The 19,260-nt window shown below is 37.6% G+C and overlaps 1 protein-coding gene across 4 annotated transcripts in view; it reads left to right on the forward strand.

Annotated features, from left to right (window-relative positions):
- EMCN (endomucin) overlaps positions 1–14,040 on the forward strand; it is a 135,236-nt gene extending 121,196 nt beyond the window's left edge. For 2 of the 4 annotated variants that reach the window (XM_077142693.1, XM_077142695.1), the window contains 2 exons: positions 8,844–8,917; positions 10,944–11,057. In XM_077142693.1, coding sequence (XP_076998808.1) covers positions 8,844–8,878 — 35 coding nt within the window. In that variant the 3' untranslated portion in view covers positions 8,879–8,917; positions 10,944–11,057. Of the gene's footprint in view, positions 1–8,843; positions 8,918–10,943 lie in introns of all 4 variants that reach the window. The other 2 variants (XM_077142692.1, XM_077142694.1) reach the window with 1 other exon arrangement.
- The last annotated feature ends 5,220 nt before the right edge of the window (positions 14,041–19,260 follow it).

Raw genomic sequence — 19,260 nt, forward strand, 5'->3', positions numbered from 1 at the left:
ATTACAAGAAAACTCTTCTTTACCTCCCTTGTGTAGTTGCAGTCCTATTTCCCCCTGATGGTCAGGGTCAGTCACCCCAGCTAATAATGTAATCCCCTTCTTGACTTGGGAAAGAGAAGGTAATGTGGCAGGAGCAGAGACTAAAGGCATTTGGACCACATCTTCATGTACCTTACCTGTGCCTTCAGGATCTGCTCTGGCCCTATCTTGTATATACCATTTCCTTTTTACAATAGAGTGCCACTGTGCACGCCCAACTTTATGGCTTGGTGGGTCAGACAACACCCAGCTCATGATAGGCAACTCAGGTCTCATGGTAACTTGATGGCACAAGGTTAAGCATTCAGTCTCTACTAAGGCCCAGTAACAGTCCAAAAGCTGTTTCTCAAAAGAAGACTAGTTATCTGCAGCCGGTGGTAAGACTTTGCTCCCAAACCCTAAGGGTCTGCATTGTAATTCTCCTATAGGGGCCTGCCAGAGGCTCCACACAGCATCTCTATTTGCCACTGACACTTCCAACACCATTGAATCTGCTGGATCATATGGCCCAAGTGGCAGACCAGCTTGTCCAGCAGCCTGGACCTGTCACAGAGCCTCCTGTTATTCAGGTCCCAATCAAAATTAGCAGCTTTTCTGGTCACTTGATAAATGGGCTGGAGTAGTGCACCCAAATGAGGAATACGTTGTTGCCAAAATCCAAAAAGACCAATTAGGTGTTGTGCCTCTTTTTTGGTTGTAGGAGGGGCCAGACACTGCAAGTTATCCTTCACCTTAGAAGGGATACCTTGACATGCCCCACACCACTGGACACCTAGAAATTTGACTGAGGTGGAAGGCCCCTGTATTTTTGTTGGATTTATCTCCCATCCTCTGACACGCAAATGCCTTACCAGTATGTTTAGAGTAGTTGCTCCTTCTTGCTCACTAGGTCCAATCAACATGATATCATCAATATAATGGATCAGTATGATGTCTTGTGGGAGGGAGAAATGATCAAGGTCCCTGCAGACAAGATTATGACATAGGGCAAGAGAGTTGATATACCCCTGAATAGGATAGTGAAAGTATATTGCTGACCTTGCCAGCTGAAAGCAAACCATTTCTGGTGGTCCTTACTAACACCTATTGAGAAAAAAGCCTTTGCCAGATCAATAGCTGCATACCAGGTACCAGGGGATGTATTGATTTGCTCAAGCAATGACACCACACCTGGAACAGCAGCTGCAATTGGAGTTACGACCTGGTTGAGCTTACAGTAATCCACTGTCATCCTCCAAGACCCATCTCTTTTCTGCACAGGCCAAATAGGAGAGTTGAATGGAGATGTGGTGGGAATCAACACCCCTGCATCCTTCAAGTCCTTAAGAGTGGCAGTAATCTCTGCAATCCCTCCAGGAATCTGGTATTGCTTCTGATTTACTATTTTGTTAGGTAGGGGCAGTTCTAGAGGCTTCCACTTGGCCTTTTCCACCATAATAATCCTCACTGCAAGAATTAGAGAGCCAATGTGGGGATTCTGCCAGTTGCTCAGTATGTCTATTCCAATGATACATTCTGGAACTGGGGAAATAACTACAGAATGGGTCCAGGGGCCCACTGGACCCACTGTGAGATGGACCTGAGCTAAAACTCCATTGATCACCTGGCCTCCATAAGCCCCTACTCTGACTGGTGGACCAAAGTGATGTTTTGGGTCCCCTGGAATTAATGCCACTTCTGAACCAGTGTCTAATAATCCCTGATATATCTGATCATTTCCTTTTCCCCACTGTACAATTACCCTGGTAAAAGGCTATCAGTCTCCTTGGGGAAGGCTTGGAGGAAGATTAACAGTATAAATTAGCATAACAAGGTTCTCCCCCAATGGGACCTGGCCTCCCCTTCATTCAAGGGACTCTGGGTCTGTAAACTGTCTCAAGTCTGGAAATTGATTAAGGGGTCGTGACTCTGATTTTATAATTCAGGTTAGACATCTGTTCACTTGACCTAGATCTCTTTTGTTTATATAGCTCGAACAAGAACTTAGTAGACTGCCCATCTGTTGTATTTCTAGGTACCCCATGATTTACTAGCCAGTGCCACAAATCTCTGCGAGTCATATAATTTTGACTCCTGCTTTGAGTTTGCTGTCTATTATAATAGCCACATCTACCCTGTCTTTGGTGATTAAGTGCTGCCACCTGGCTTCTGCCAACTTGGGATCCAGTCATCCCCATTGTGTTTAAGGATTCCAGCTCAGTGACAGCAGTTCCTACAGTAGTATCTGACCTACAGAGAAGTGCAACTACAGAGCTCTTCAGGGATGATGGCACTAGTCTCACAAATTTATTTCTCACTGTTCTGGTAAAAGGTGCATCCTCCGGACATTCCTGTGGTATAAGAGCAGGCTTTGCATGATAAATCCACTCTAACATTCCAATCTCTCTAAGCCTCTGAATCCCCTCATCTACATTATACCATGGAAGTTCTGGTATTTCAACCTCAGGTAATGTTGGCCACCTTTTGATCCACCATGTTTCAACCAACCATCCAAACAAACTGTTAATACCTTTTCTAACTGCTCGAGCTATAACGTTGAATGCATGATCTCTGCTTCAATAGATTCAGCCTGATACAGTCTTATACTCCTCCCACCATTATCCCATACCCTTAAAATCCATTGCCACACATGTTTCCCTGATTTCTGTCTATATAAATGGGAAAACTTGCACAGTTCTTTTGGAGTATAGCATACCTCCTCAGGTATGATACTTAGTACCTCATCTTTAGGGGCCTGTTGGGACTTTAGTCTAGTTATAGGTCTGGAAGAAATAATGGGTAGTAAGAGTGGATCATGAAAAGAATTAGAAATATCTTCTAAGCCATTTGCTTCAGGGCATTCATTTGCAGTTTCATCTGATAAAACAGGATTAGTCACTCTAGGGATAATCTCTTCAGGAGGAGGTTGGGTGGCCAACTCCTCAAGGCAAGCTGGAGGTGGGGCAGCTATGTCCTCAGTGCAGACTATTACAGGGTTATTTAGAGAAGACTCAGCATGACCTGGGGTTTCAACCTTCCCCCCGACATCATTTTACATCCATATGCCACCATCCCATTTTTCAGGGTCCCACTCCTTTCCAATCAATGCCCTCACTTTAGCGGCAGGCACCATGTAGCATTGAGATTTCAGTTTAAGTTGTAAAGTTGTTACTCTATCAGTAAGATTCTTAGTCTGATTTTCAGAGATCTCAAGTCCATGGCTACAGGAAATAAGATTTTCCTTCAGGACACAAATAGAAACTTCTACATCTGTTAGATAGCATTTAAACTTCTTGCCTGAAGCCTTAAACTTATCCCTTTCACTCCTTAATGTATCCAGTGTATCTAACAACAACCAGCCAACATCTCTATACCTCTTATTTCCACAAAACTCTGTAAGGGTGTCAAAAACATTATCCCTCAGAGCCTGGCTTCATACAAGTGAGGCATTAGAAGAATCAAATGGTGATATTTTGACTATTTCTTTTGCCAACTCATTCCATTGATTGGAAGTGTCATTCTGATTATGGGAATTGGAGTCCTTAGTGCCTTTGAGTTCAGTCAGAGTAGAAAACCATTCATAAAAACCCATTTTTAAGATTCTGTTTCTTAAGAACCACTCATGGTACCAAGTTGTATTAGTTAGGGTTCTCTAGAGAAACAGAATCAACAGGAAATATTCGTAAATACAAAATTTATAAAAGTGTCTCACGTAACTGAGGGAACATAGAGTCCAAAACCTGTAGGGCCAGGCTGTGAAGCTGATGATTCCGATGGAGGGTCTGGATGAACTCCACAGGAGAAGCTCACCAGCCGAAGCAGGAAGAGAGCCTATCTCTTCTGAATCCTCCTTAAAAGGCTTCCTCTGATTAGATTAAGTATTACTTATTGCAGAAGACATGCCCCTTGGCTGATTGCAAATGGAATCTGCTGTGGATGCAGTGCGTGTGATCATGACTTAATTCTATGAAATGTCCTCATCACAAGAGACAGACCAACACTTGCCCAACCAGACAGGTACCACCACTTGGCCAACTTGACACCTGAACCTGACCGTGACAACCCCCAAAAGATAAAATGCAACTTTGCATTGCTAAAATTTGCATTTCTTTTTATAATTTCTAAGGTAAATTAATTTGATTCAAAGTGTAAAATTATTTCAGAATATTGATATAATTTGTATGAGTTACATATGTATCAAGAACAGTGAAAACTCAGATGCTAGATAGCCTTGAAAGAATAAAAAAGCAAATAAAAATAGTTTTCCTGTTTTGAGTAGGCCAGATATTTAAAACATGATTATCACAAAATAGCAATTATTGGTTTGCAAAAATAATTCATTAGTTCATTAGTTCATTTACAATATTCTTCCCCCCAAATTTTATTTATACAATATAATCCTAGAATGTATATGTTATGTAAAATATGAGTTATAAAATAGTAAAGTACATTATAAATATTACTGTAATAAAAAAAAGAATTTTGAACAACCAAAAGCTCTAACTATTGTCCCAGATCAACAGCAAGTTATCACAGGCTGAATGTAGTTTCAGTTTTGGGTAGGAAAGTCCGAGTAGAACAAACTCTACAAACAGAGGACTCAAAGAACAAAGCTTGCACAGCCCTGTCAAAACCCCTCTTTTGAACCATTATTCTTTTAAAAGAGAACTTCATTCCATTTTCTCTTCCACTCTCATATGCACATTTCCTTTATTCTCACACTCTTTGCTCAGAGGTAACAACGTGAACCAGCAAAAAAAATTCATTCATAGGATAGTTAGAAACCATTCACAGGTTTCTCCTGGCCATTGACAGCCTTTGACTAAGTAGCTCAGCCCATTCCAGAAGGTCAGGAAAAGGGGCCTGAAACTGATCAAACAGCCCAAATGTAACCCTGGGTGCCATTATCCCATGTACCAGGGAAACCTCTCAGACTCTGCCTGTGGCGTAAAAGCAGGTATCACAATTATTTTGTGCAGTCTCCCTTATTTCCTTGGGATTTAACCAGAAACTCTGAAACTTCTTGAGCTATCCAAGCAGTACATTGATTACTAACTAATCAGCACTTGCAAGTAGACTCAGTGCATGAGCCCCTGGCTCTTATTGTGTGCTGGAGTCAGGATCACCTACCACACTGGGGAAAGACAGTTCACACCAGAGCCAAGCTCTTACCAGCAACAAAACCCCAGAAGAGCCTCATAGCTCCTGGTTGCAAATGTAATATCTCACCTTTTTTTTGAGGGGGAAGGTGCACCAAGGGCAAGTCTTTGTAAGCTATTATCTCCCACTGTTATAATAACAGCAGAAATAAGTGGAATAGAGCATGATGAGATAGTTAAGGAGACCCCTCCATACTTCCTTTTTCTTCATAAGTTCCTTTTCAGGTCACTGGTCTAAGGAGGAAATATTATCACAGAAATGATAATATATATTCTTTGGTACTTTTACTTCTGCCAACTTCAATTTTAGGAATCACACTGCTTTTAATAAAATAAACCCTCAAAAGCCAGCCCAGTTGATGCACCATGGAAAATATTTGATGATATGGCAATACTGAAATTGGTGATTTTGAATAGATTTCAATAGCTCAGAATTAAAAATTTAAACATAATGATCTCCAGAGTCTCTTTATACTACTGCAATTTTTATTAAAGTCCACCATTAGCAGTACTTGATAGTTCTTGAAACACAAACAAATGTCTTCCTCTTGCCCTTCAAAATGTATTCATATGCATTTTCTTTATAAGTCCGTGCTCAAAACACTCAAATGAAATTGCACTATTAAATTTCTATTTTTTTTTCATCTATGTATCTCTTTCTCATGGGTAACATCTTTCTGAAAATACACCTAAAACAAACCTTGAAATGATTATGCTGTTTGATAGGCGTTCAGAAATTTTTCTTTGGTCTCATATAGATTTTTAGAAATTTTTAAAGTACAGGAAAAAAGTTGATAAAACAAATACCTGACTAATTACCACTCAGAACTGATGATCGTTACATTTTATCTTGTTTGTTTCCAGGCCTAAGGAATACAATGGAAACTAATGTGCATAAGTGGATAACTAAACCATCTTTGAGTTTCATGAGGCCATAAAATTCTTGGGATTGTTCAGTCCCTCAGTTTATAAACTCTAGGCTTATATCTCAAAATAAATTGTACAGTTTTACAGGTCAATAAACAATGTTGCCAAGGAAACTAACCTCTGCAACAACCCATCTTCAGGGAAAATGCCAGGGGCTGCTAAACTTTCTGGGTTTATAGAGAAGACTCAATGAGCCACGGTTAGCAGTCTAGTCATTTTCTTCTGGTAAGAAAGTGCCAACCCCACAGTATTCTCCTTTGGTTGGAGCATGACGTTCACCCATCCACTCACCACTTCCCTTAAATGTGTTCTCTCTGAAGCAGAGTTCTTCTGCTGGAGTTATAGCCCAGAAATGTTTAAGATCTGATTCTATAACTTTGGAATTTTCTTTAATGTAAAAAGGAAAAAATCTACTAGGGTATAACAGGAATGTGCTCTCAGAAAAAAAAAAATGAGCATCAAATGTGAGGATCAAGGAGTCCTTCATGAAAGGACGTGAGATTCCACCGGCTTTGGTAAGAAAGCTCATCAATTTAACATCACTGCTATTGACGACAAAATATACATGTGATATGATGTATTTTAAATGACTCCCACTGGCAGCATATCTCAGGAAGCTAATATAAATTATCTCATTTTAATAAATGACTATAGGAATTAAAAAGAACACTGCTTAAATTAGAAAATACACGACTTCACAGAAGAACGAAAACACTATTTCACAGAACTTAGCTTCAGGGTATTACATGGTTTTGAGTCATTTCAAGCCAGAAAAGGCAGATCTGGATTCATTATAATATCCCTCTTCATAAAAACCTCTAATGAATTCCTATTACCAAAGATAAAGTTCAAACATCTTAGCACATCTACAAGGCATTCCATGATGGGCCAGCTGTCTCTGTCTTTGTTTTTGAACCACTTAATAACACAAATTCCCCAGACTTCATTTGTCTTGCATTCCCTTACTCTTTCTGGCTGAGCCTTTGAAAAAGTTGATTTCTTGGTCTCCTTTGTCACTTCCATTTCCCTCTCCCAGCCATTATGGTAATTACTCATTCTTAGTATATTATTAGAATGATAACACTAATTAGTTATTATCATACTAATTTCTCACTAATTGCTATCCTATTTACTCATTAGTAGTTACTCATTAAATGCATATTCATTTGTTTTTGCTTATTTATTTTTTTACAAATCGAAGTGCATTAACAACAAGAAAGAAACAAAAAGGTGAAGATGAACAAAAGAGTCATGGAACATTTTAAAACCGTTTATAGATTCAGCTTCTTTCATTCTCTGCATTGCCACTAAGGCTTTCCTTATTATCCCAGATGTAAATGGCCATTCCCCTCCCCTCTTGATTTATAGTTAATTTGGCAAAATAACGCATATTACTGCCTTGTCATATCTCTTCATGACTTACACTGCCATTTTAGTATCTGACCACATTATGCATAATAGAGAATAGAAAAGAATTTAAATTTACCCATCAAGCACAACCCTGATACAAATGCATTTGGCGTATGATATGTTTTTTTCCAGTTGTTTTTGACTCAAGGTATTTGTGTGTTTTGTTTACTTTCATTATAGAAATAATTTTAAAACTGTTAGTGAGATCATGTTATTAAATCTTTCTCCTATTGTCCTATTTTCTATTCTCAGTTAGACCTTGATGGGAAATATTAAGAATTGGAATGATTTTCACATGATTTGCTTTACATGGCTTCTGGAAGACAGTAAAGTTTCAATAAATGATTATTTTATATACACCTGATTCTGTACTTCGTAGAACCAGGCTCCAGGCAAATGCTATGCCTTTCACAAAATAAATTGTGAGCACAGGGCTGGGGTTAGAGGGCAGTTGTGCTGTGCTGGGCATTTTTCAGAGCACAGGACCTAGGAAATGCCTGAAGGAGAGCCAATGTGCTTGCTCTCCCTGTTGGCCACTGGCACTATTTATTATTGCCATGACCATGCATAACAATTGACAATCACAGAGTCCCCAGAAGACAGATTTCCTGTGCCTGTAGATAAAGGCTGATGCAAAGTGACTGCACTTATTGCCAAAGCTGGAAACTCTGGCCCTTATTGCTTTTATATGGTGTGACTGATGTTGGTACTTGATTCTATCTGAAAGATACAGGTGATATGGAATTTATTGGTCATGAACCCAGGAGCAGGTTAAAAATGCCAGGGATCTCTCAGCTTCCCACCATCTTAGGTTATATTTATCCTTATATTGGATGGTGGAATAACACTGTAAATTTGAGTACTGTCCCCTGTGCTGCTCCGTATGTAGCCAAAGGGTTCATATTGGCCTTTAGGTTTATTTTCACAAAGCCCTCACTGAATTATTTAAACAAAGGAACCTTAAAATGCCTTCCTGATAAAATGACACTGTAATATAGGTTTGCTTAGGCAGAGCCATCTCCTATAACAAGCAAAAATCAATAACTCATTCCCCAGGGTGTCCCTCATATCGTTTCCCAATGCGTACACCCACTGCCAAGGAGTTAGTTGGCATTCCTCCCTTAGGGTGTAAATGGACGATGGCTGGAAAAAGCTCATCAATCTTGGCAAACAATTTCCAGGCAAAACTAAGAGGTAAATTGTATCTCTAATGACACTCTTGTGGGGAAATTGGTCTTTTCTTGACAAACAAAAACAAGCCAAGAAACTCTATTTTCATCCTTATTTGCTCTCTGAATTTATAGATCAAAACATGTCTTCCATTTCTAGGTGAGCACTTGGCACAAGGTAAAACTAAGAACTGACAGCTTGATGAATCCTCTCCACACCTGGGCAATAAATACGTAAGTTTCCTAATTTGATTCACTGAGATATTTATTAATATCTGTTCTTTTACCTACTGCAGCTTAAATCATTTTTAATGATGTTTATAAACTGAAGAGTTAATGGTTTGTGTCTGTGAGATCATCATTCTCTCTTTTTCTAAAACAAACTGGGAGAAGAGTTGCCCAAAAAATGAATGTCTTGGGGGCTATAGATTCCTCTAGTGGCCCCACCTACCTAAGTAATAACACAATTCACTTTCTTCCATTTGGTAATGTTTTTATGTATAAATGCAGTTTTCATTTTATCTACATTTTACCTGGGTCAGTATATACTTTAAAAATGGCAGCTACACAGGGTTCTGTTGCTAAAGAAGACTCAGTTGACCCAAAATGATAATGCTTGCAAGTTTGCAATTTATTTCAGGAAAAGGATATGGTATAGCATCAGCATTAAGGACATGGGCAGGCCACAGTGGCTCAGCAGGCAGAGTTCTCACCTGGCATGCTGGAGACCTGGGTTCGTTTCCCAGTGCCTGCCCATGTTAAAAAATAAAAGAAAGACATGCATTAAAACCAAAAGCTGCATCAGGGCAGGGGTCCAAAAAATCGGAGAATCCAGGTATGAACTGCAATTCTGTCCTCTCTCTGAAAGGACTGTCTTGGACTAGGAAACATGGACATGTGCTTGAAACATCTCAAACAAGGGAACTCAAACTGCATCCTCACTTGGGGCTAACATAACCTGCTGGTCATATAGGTGTCTTCTTGCTCTATGATCAACCCCCATGGCAGAAGAGCCCTCTGGGAGTCTCAAATCTTACTGTCAATCAATAAACAGTGGAAACCTCAAACCTTTTGTTGACATGAAACAGTACTCAGTATGTCCCATGCCTTGACTAGGGTTCAGTGTCATGTAGGTACGTGCCTTATTTAAGTAAAACAGCACGGGCCAATTCCAGTCCTGCTGGTATTAACCCTCCCAGCTATGTGTGGAATGCATTTTGTTTGGCTAAAATTGGGTAGGGAGATTTTGTTCTGTCTTTAATACAAATAGGAAGCATTGATTAAGTTCCCCAACAATGAATGTTTGATGCTTTATAGAGCCTTCAGGAAAATCTATCCTTTGGCAACTGACAATAAAAAAGGAAAAAAACAAATATTTATATGCCTGAAATTAACCTGACATAATAGGTAAACCATCCAGGGTGAGGAATCACATTGTGTCCACTATCCATGTCTACTGCCCAGCTACTGACACTGCTCTTACAAACTCAGCAATTGCTTTTGAATAAAAAACGCCTGCCATGCTTCTCTGGCCAGTTGCCAGAGAGCAAGGGTCAGAATCAGAAGAGTGTCATCCAAATGGAGGTTTCAATATCAAAATTCCATCCTTCTTTACTCAGCAACTAGGGGCGGGTTAGAATGTGGGAGTGTTTTGCACTGGACGATTATCAGTGCAAAGTTTGTGAAGGTAAGCATGTCGAAACGTTGTCCAGCCTTTGCGAGGCAATGAAAAGCTTCCTTCCATACAAGCTATGGTTTCTTTAGAGTGCTATGGCTTGTGAAGGGGTATTCCCAAATAATCAAAATGCTCAATTCTTAGTAGCCAATTTTCTACCTTGGAGAGAAACAGTCTTCTATTCAGTTGAAAAGAAAAGAAATCAAAAAAGATATGCTAGAGTCAAGGAGTAGTACTGACTCAAACAAGCTTTATAAAAGAATCATTGTACGAGTCTCATGTTTTTCAATCTTGTTACTTTTACAAATATCTCTGGAACAAACTGGTTAACAATCAGTTATTATTATGGGGTTGGGAGACAGGATTAGTTAAAAATATCTAAATGTGGCAGAAGATGTATAGGAACTAAAGGCAATAAAGAATCGAAAGAAAAAGATAGTAGAAGACAAAATAGATGATGTTCTATTAAGTCTCTGGGTAAGAATTTTCAAAACATGAAACAATAGAAGGAAATTCAATGGAAAGGAGAGGAAGTCTGCAACACTATAACGTTCTTGGAATCTGAATTTTTGTTGTTGTTCACAGGCTTAACCTCCAGCTTCCATGGTCCAGAAGTCAAAGGGGAGAAAGCCTTGTGGAATCCATCTTGGCTTCCAGTCCTGCTCCCTAGTCTGCACCAGCCCCCTGTCCCAATAAAGTGATACCTGGATGACATGCAATAATTTGATAGAACCCAAAAGAATCGTGGACCTCGCCTGTCCTTAAAGATGTAAAAAAGCATATTACTATATTTTTTAGGATCATTCCTAGGAGAGCAAATTTTAGGAGGAGCATTTGTGAAGCAGTTAACCCGGTAGTGCAAGCAAATGAGAACACTTGCTGGCATCACCTTACATTGAGTTTAAAGCATCAGGAGCTTAAGTTTTTCTCCAAGGAGATTTTCCTACGTTCTTGTTCCTATATTACCTAATATTTGTATTTATTGTTTTCCACTATGTTAATACAAGGAAAATTTGCAACTGTATTATTAAATCTTAGGTAGAAATCATGCCATGTCACTTTGTACATATGGATATTTTATTCATATTTTCATGTGTTACATTTAATAAATAATTACCACACCAACACTCTAAAACTACCATAACATGACTGTGAAAAATGGCAATGCTATTTTGTTCCCCTATTTGTGAATACTTTTTGGATTGATAATTAGATGGTAAGACCCTAGAATTCACTCATGAAAGGCAACCATAATAAATGAGAAAAGGACAAAGGATTCATATATCAGGCCCAATTATGGGGGAGTCAATTTACTATTTCTTTGGTCTTTCAATTTGTAATTCACACTATGTGACCAGGATGTAAAGACACTTAGTGCATTTATCTGTACCACACTCATTAGAGAATAACAAAATCAAGATTTTCCATTAATCTACTTGGTCAATACTATACCTCTGTGCTTTTTTATTTCTTTCAGAAATGTAATTATTTTTGCAAGCAATCATTGCTAAATCTTCTGTTTGTAAAAACCAATACTTCATAAATACATAATTATGATATTCTTTTTCAGTATATCATTTTGCTAAAAACGCACATGCTTATAGTTGCTACTCCATGAGAAGCAAATTCTTCTATTGAAAGCTAACTGATCAACCTTGACCACTTGCTTGATACATGGGATCAAAATGTCATGTTGGCTGAGGCTCTTTGGAAAGTCTGGGAACTAATAAGCATACCAGTGGCAGTGCCTTTACTTTTATAATCACCTAGGCTGATTTTCATGCTAATTATTTCAGTGATCCAAGGGCAGCATAGTGGAGATGGAGTGGTGTATTTAAAATTTCTCTGTTTGTATGCATTTGAAAATATTCAGTTCTAGTGGTCATATAAATAATTATCTTGATTTTAGCTTTCTGATATCTGGACTATTTCTAATCAAGAACATCGAGTAAACATATCTATATTACTGAGCAATATTTTCTTAAGTTTCTTTGAGAAGATAAGGAATGGAGGGGTGTTGTAGGAATAGCAAGAAGGGAGAAAAATAGCAAGGATCTGTACTCCATACACTTTCACGTTAAGACTACTTTGTCCATGTTTAACTCTAACCTAGACGTCTTTAAATGGATGAGACTCTAGCTGGAAAAGGTGGAGCATTAACCATTTATTTTCAGAAGGAAAATATGCAAACATCCATAGAATACTCTTCAACAGAATCTACTGCAAAGAAACAAATTTTTCTGCAGTTTAAATGACTGCAAGTGATATGTTACTCTGGCTTTTAGAAAAATCATTTTCTGTACCTTTCAAATTGTTAGAAGAGAGTTTATAAAAGTCAGGCAGAGGAAAAGCTTTTTAACAACCATAAGTAAAGAAATTTATTCGAGTTCAAGAACTGTACTTAAAGAATATGTTTTAAGGCTGTATTATTATTATTTTTTTTCATGGGCAGGCACCGGAAATCGAACCTGGATCTCCAGCATGGCAGGCAAGAATTCTGCCACTGAACCACTGTTGCACCACCCAAGAATATGTTTTAAACTAAGATATCTTTAAACTGCTAACATGATAAGAGGACTGAGGAATTTGCAGAGATATTCATGGCATTTTGTAGCATCAGTCTCAAAGATAAGCTGCATTTTTTTAAATTTATTTTTTATTATCAAACCAAAACAACATTCAGACAGGAACTTTCTTAACATACAAACATTCCATGCACGGTGTACAATGGCTCCCAATATCATCACATAATAGTATATTCATCACCATGATCATTAATGTCTGCATTTTATAAATCAACTTAAACTTCTGTTGAAATGTGATCTTTCATTTTCAAGCCAAAATTGTTGTTAACCACATGTTTTTTAATTACCTGGTTTAGATGATATATATTTTGTATGCCTGAATTTTTACAATATTTTTATTCTCACATAGAGTTTAAATGAAACTGCACTGAAGGAAAAGCTGTATTTAGTTCAAATTCAAGAATTTCTATGTGCTTGTTCTGCAAAACAATGTAATTATAATTTAAGTCTACTGATGTCAAAACATACACAAAACCTAATTAGCTAGCCCTGTTGTCATCTGAGAATAAGTGGATTCTGTTGATTGACAAACTGGCTGTGGTCAGCAAGCATAGAAAGGTTTCTATGATTCTCCTTGTTAAGCTGAAATATTTCATTAATGTGACTGACAAATCCGGGTTTTATTTCTTGTCCATCTGCCGTATTTAAGTTTGTGAGGCTCAACTTAGGACATAGTTGAACCTTCAATATTGAACATATTAGATTTGGCCTGATTTTTCCCCAATGGGCCCCACTTGTGGTTATTCAAGGTTTTATGGGGCTCTAAAAGAAAACTAGGCATACCCTTAACAAGTTGGACTTTGAGTAACCATATTTCCAAACTATAGAATTGCTAATTATTGTCTAGTATTAAAAATATTTATTATTGTGATTAATTAAAAGTTAGGAACCATGTATTGAGAATTAGTTTTGATGAATTTTCCACATGGCTTCCTTTCTAAATACTCTTACAAACACAAACAGAGTATTTTGTTCACCATTGAATGAGTCCTTGCTTCCAGGAAATTTGTCCTGTAGCTGGAATATACCTGCTTTCTGTTCTGGATACTTTTCTAAAGGGAAAGTAGATTTTTAATAAACAATGTAAAAAGCTTCAACCTGTCTAACAATATTACTTTCCTGAACTTGAAGTCAGAAGTTTTACCAAAGAGATCATGGCCAATAGTACTAGTTAGGTAACACCACGCATCCAACATCCACTATGTGCCGGGCACAGTGCTGAAAACTTCAGTTATCTCAGTTAACCACTGCAATAATGCAAAGACATAATTCCTATCACCATCATCACTGCCATCATCATTATCAGATTATCAGAAGCATTTTCATTTTAAAGATGTGGAAACTGAGTCCAAGGAACTTGTCCAAGATTACACATCTAGTAAGCAGCAAAAATTTGGGTTCCATCTTATGCCCATATTCTTCATCATTATACTACATAGTCTCAGTTTGCTTGTATGTAAAAAGGAGTAATAGTATTATGCCCTTGTCATGACTGAGAAATGGAGATCAGATTTATCATCCCACTATAAACAACTAAAAAACTGAGCAAGATATTTCAAACAACTGTTTTAGACATTGAGCAATAGACAGAACTGGACTGTGATCCATAAGAAAATAGAAACAAAAAAGGTGAGTCTTATGTTTGTCTTGGCACACTCCAAACAAGCTACAGAGAGGAGGAGCCCCAAGCAGAATCCAGCAGTCACACCAAGTTGAACGACCTAAATTGGGGTATGGAGGCTAAGGTGACTGTAATTTGTGGAACAGAATACGAGAGCTGAGGGATCTCAACAATATCTGAATAAGGTTCCATTTACTTCTGTTGATCATGGAATATTAAGCTCTGCACACTCAAGATGTAACTCCATGAAGCCAAGCAAAGAGTGACTGGGTTGTTGCAAGCTGAAAATGCCTAGGTCTTTTACAGGTTAGAATGACATTCGAAGTCTGATGAACCATATTGGAAAATATCCATTGAGCACCTAGGATGTTGATTAATGGACCCAGAGGGGTCACCTGTTAGTAATAGTGCTAAAACACCCTAAAGTAAAGACTACTCTTGATAAGCCCAACAAAATTTAAAAGCCAACCTTGAAAGAGTCAAGCTGATCTACAAAACATTTAGCAGTCTTTCAGAACATAATAATCTTTTTCAAGAACAACAAAATGCTGCATAGCAACAACTCAAGAACATATAATTCCAAATATCCATCTCCTAATCTAAAATTAATTCATGCCCCAAAGATTGTAGTTTTATAACCACGAGAATAATTTGTCAATTAAAATAGACTCAGGAATGGCAAAGATGATGTACACTTCACAGCTTATTATATGAGGTCAGTATTATCCTGAAAACAAAACCAGGCAATGACATTATAAAAAAGAAAGAAAGAAAACAAACAAACAAACAAAACTACAGGCAATATCCCACATGAACATACATACCAAAATCATTAATTAAATATTAGCAGATCAAAGCCAATGATGTAAAAAGTAATGAGTCAGATTTATTCCAGGAAAGCAATGTTGCCTAATATTTGAAAATCAATCATTGTAATTCAACACAATAACAGAACAAAGGAGAAAAAACATACTTATTTCAAAAGATGTAGAAGAAGAATTTGACAAAATTCAACACCCATTCATTATAAAACTGTGGGCAAACTCAGACTAACAGAACTTCTCAATCTGATAAAGGACATTTATAACATACCTACAGCTAATTTCATACAGCAGTGGTTAAAAGCTAAATGCCCTCCAGGAGATGGTGAAATTTCTAAACCCCTCTATTCTACAACTAGTTTAGAACTTTCTAAGTTTCTAAACACCATGATTCTAGTAGCAGCCACTAATATAAAAGGGCTTTTAGCAAGGCTGACATTTGATTGATAAGCTGATAACATATTGAAATGTTTTAGTACTGCTGATAACTAGCTTCAGTCTTGAGTCAGCTCCCTCCTTGTGTACCTTCCAACACAACCCTCCAGGTCCTTCCCTTGGGATCCCCTGCTTCCCTAGGATCCAGCACCGAAAGGGTTAATGTCTGGCCCAAATGAGGGCATCTGTTTTATAAGTCGGTACTCCATGCCACACCTATGATTGGCTATTTTGAATATCACTGGGGTTTAGGGATGTTTTCTGAAAATGAGGAGGAAAGCACTAAGGGCAAGTAATTCAACAGAACACTTTTTTTTAAATTATGCAGTTTGACTTTGATTCCTAGAGCATGTCTATTTTATCAGCCAAATGTACACCTGGGTCATCTCAATTTAAGCCCTTAATACAAGATAATGTTTGCAATGTTGTAAAGAGTAAAAACGTGACTGTGCATCCAAATTTAAGGTCAGATCGCTACCATTGGTATTTGTGATATCCATGCATTCTGTTGCTCAAGAATATAACCTGATTTGGGTGGGTGGGTGGATTATAATAAAGGACAGAGCTTTTTTGGTGTGCTGGCAATATTTTAGAAGAAGACTTCTGCAGATGTTGCAGTACAGTATTATAATGTTCCGAGCATTTAAATTGTAAATGTAAGCAACAGGCAGGATTCACAGTGTTTTGCTTGGAACTAAAATGAAAGCAAATTAGAACACTTAGAAACTGTCAGCCACTGCATTGCTCTTTACATTGCAATACCATTTAATTATCAGTTTCAATGATTTGATAGATTGGAGGAGGCATGGATGAGGCATTCACTGGCTTTGCAGAAAAGCCCACTATTGAGTGCAGTGTCACTGTTTGTAGCGTGTGTGCTACAAGAGGCAGGTTTTAATTAATGATTCAATTATTCAAGAATTATGGGTCAGAGATGCTCTGAACTTCATTTTAGCATCTGGGAAAGATGTTCTCTGCTCCACACTGTTATCGCAATATGGCCTGCACTCTAGGATTGGCAGAAATTTCTATTTCAGAAGAAGAACTCTAAAGTTCTATTAGCTGAGCTTCTCACTCTGTGAAGATTCAGAGTGTGAGGTAAGGAATTGAAGTCAAACTATCTGGATATAGAAGTGTGGGAAGTTTCAAAGGTTAAAGATTCAAGAAATGTGTGTGGGAAGGGAACAGAAATGCAAATCATCTATTAATACTAAATGCTAATTGCAATTGTCTTCATATCCTCATTATCATCGTCATCATTAAGCTTTATTACCTCCTATTTGTCCAAATCATTGTTTAGGCAGTGGGGGTTACAAAGAGGCATTTTAAATAATTCCTTCTAAAAGCTTTTTAGTGGTATAGAAGATACGGCTTAAGGGGAAGGTTTTACTCCCTTGCTGCTAATACAGACAGGTGATGCCATATGATTAAATGACAAACTAAAAGTCACATGGCTTTGCTTATACTCCAAGCTGCCAACAGTGGGTACAAGGTACAGTTGGGAAACCGATAATGCATTGCATGGTAAAATAGAGAATGAGCTCTGAATCAATTAGACATGAGCTAAAGCCTAGGTTCCATCAGTTATCCTCTCAATTCTAAAATGAGAGTTCTAAGGGTTTGAGAAAATTAAGTAAAAGAATGCATACAAGGGTGCAGGGGTAGTTTAGTGGCAGAATTCTTACCTGCCATGGGGGGGGGGGGGGCAGTTTCAATTCCTGGTCCATGCATTTCCCAAAAAACAAACAAACAAGCAAACAAAAATTCAACAAATGGTGCTGCAATAACAAGATACTCACATGGAAAAATAATGAGATGTGACACTGCCATACAGCATACCAAAAAAAAAAAAAAAAAAAGAATGCATACAAATCCTTTAGTATGATACCTAACATATAAACCAAGCATAAAAATAACTTCAAAAGAAACAAAAATTAAATGTAGCAGAGAGCTAAAATAGACAAGTACTTAAGTACATAAGACAGGAGACATAAGTAGAAGCCATACTTTGAAAACAGTTGGCCTCTTTTTCTGTAAGAATTGGAGAAATTCTAACTGTATTTCAGCCAACTAGTATCTTAAAGAAACAAAAAATACTTAGAAGGAAGACACACAAAAAGGCCTTTTTTTTTCTTTTTACACTTTCTCCTTTAACGCAGACAAGAAGGAAAAATACACAAAAATAACTCCGAAAGAATACATTTAGCATTGATGATGAGAATAGCCTCTTAGAAGAGACCCAGGTTTAATGACACAGATTATATTTCCTCCTCTTGCGTTCTATTTTAGGGGATGGTTTTTGGCGAACTATGAAAGACTCCCTTCTCTTTGCTGAGCGCAATTCATTAATAAAGTATTTTACTGAGAATTCACAGTCAACTGAGCCTCTCTTCTTTAATTGTTTCAAATGTCTAAGGTTTTCTCTGTTACCTCAAACTGCCTCTCTCATAAAATGGACAGATTAAAAGATTGGTTCATTCAGGGTCAAAGACCACAGGTCACTGCATCTGTCCCTTGGCATGACCTTTCCACTTTTTTTATGCTAAGATGATTGACAGTGATAATAACCAATTATAACCCATACTCTCCTAGCATGGGAATTGGTAGTTTCCCTCTAGCTCTAAAAGGTGGATTACAAAATTTAATGTAAGCAAAAGTTCTGGTGAAAGGACAAGGGATAAGTACAGAAGTGCTTCTGGTGCTGTAATTCTCATCTTATACAGAAATTATCTGTTATAACAGAGTAATCTAAGGCTCACTATACCAGACCTAGATGCACCATACCTAGATAAGGTTTGTCAGCTCCACAAGAAGGATGCTTCAGTTGAATTGCCCAAAGGCCCTTTGTGGGACAGTGAATTTCACTGCTGGGTTTAGCAGTGAATATTTTTAATATAATTTTAATAATGTAAATGTGTTTACAGGTTATCAATTTTGAAGCATCCTATAGACAGAATTTAATGTTGGACCAAAAATGTTATAACCTTTGAAGAGATAAAATCATGGTATATTTAAAAGAAAGTATGAGATAGAGGGAAGGAGGAAAGGTGAAAGGCATGATAGGGTCACATAGGGAGCAACCATGAGATTCTGCCTAATGAAAAAGAGAAATATAGGTTTTATTATATTATTTACACTTAAAAAGATACACTAAAAGTCATTAAATAGTAATATAGGCCATATGACTTAGAGGGCAAGAGAAAAGAAAGTGTAAAATGGTGTTATTAAGCAACATTCATTTTCATTCATAGCAGGAGCTCATTAGCCACTGCCAAAGGTTGCGGCAAAGAATGAGAAAACCTGATTATTTAGAATTATTTCAGTAAAACTGAAAGCAGAAACAGTTAAGGAAATTATATCTGACCAAGTTTCAGAGGCAGATGGTACAAGTGAATTTCTCTTTTAGTAGATCAGAAAGACTTCAACTAAATAAACACATT

Source organism: Tamandua tetradactyla, chromosome 24, assembly GCF_023851605.1.
Source record: "Tamandua tetradactyla isolate mTamTet1 chromosome 24, mTamTet1.pri, whole genome shotgun sequence".
NCBI lineage: Eukaryota > Metazoa > Chordata > Mammalia > Pilosa > Myrmecophagidae > Tamandua > Tamandua tetradactyla.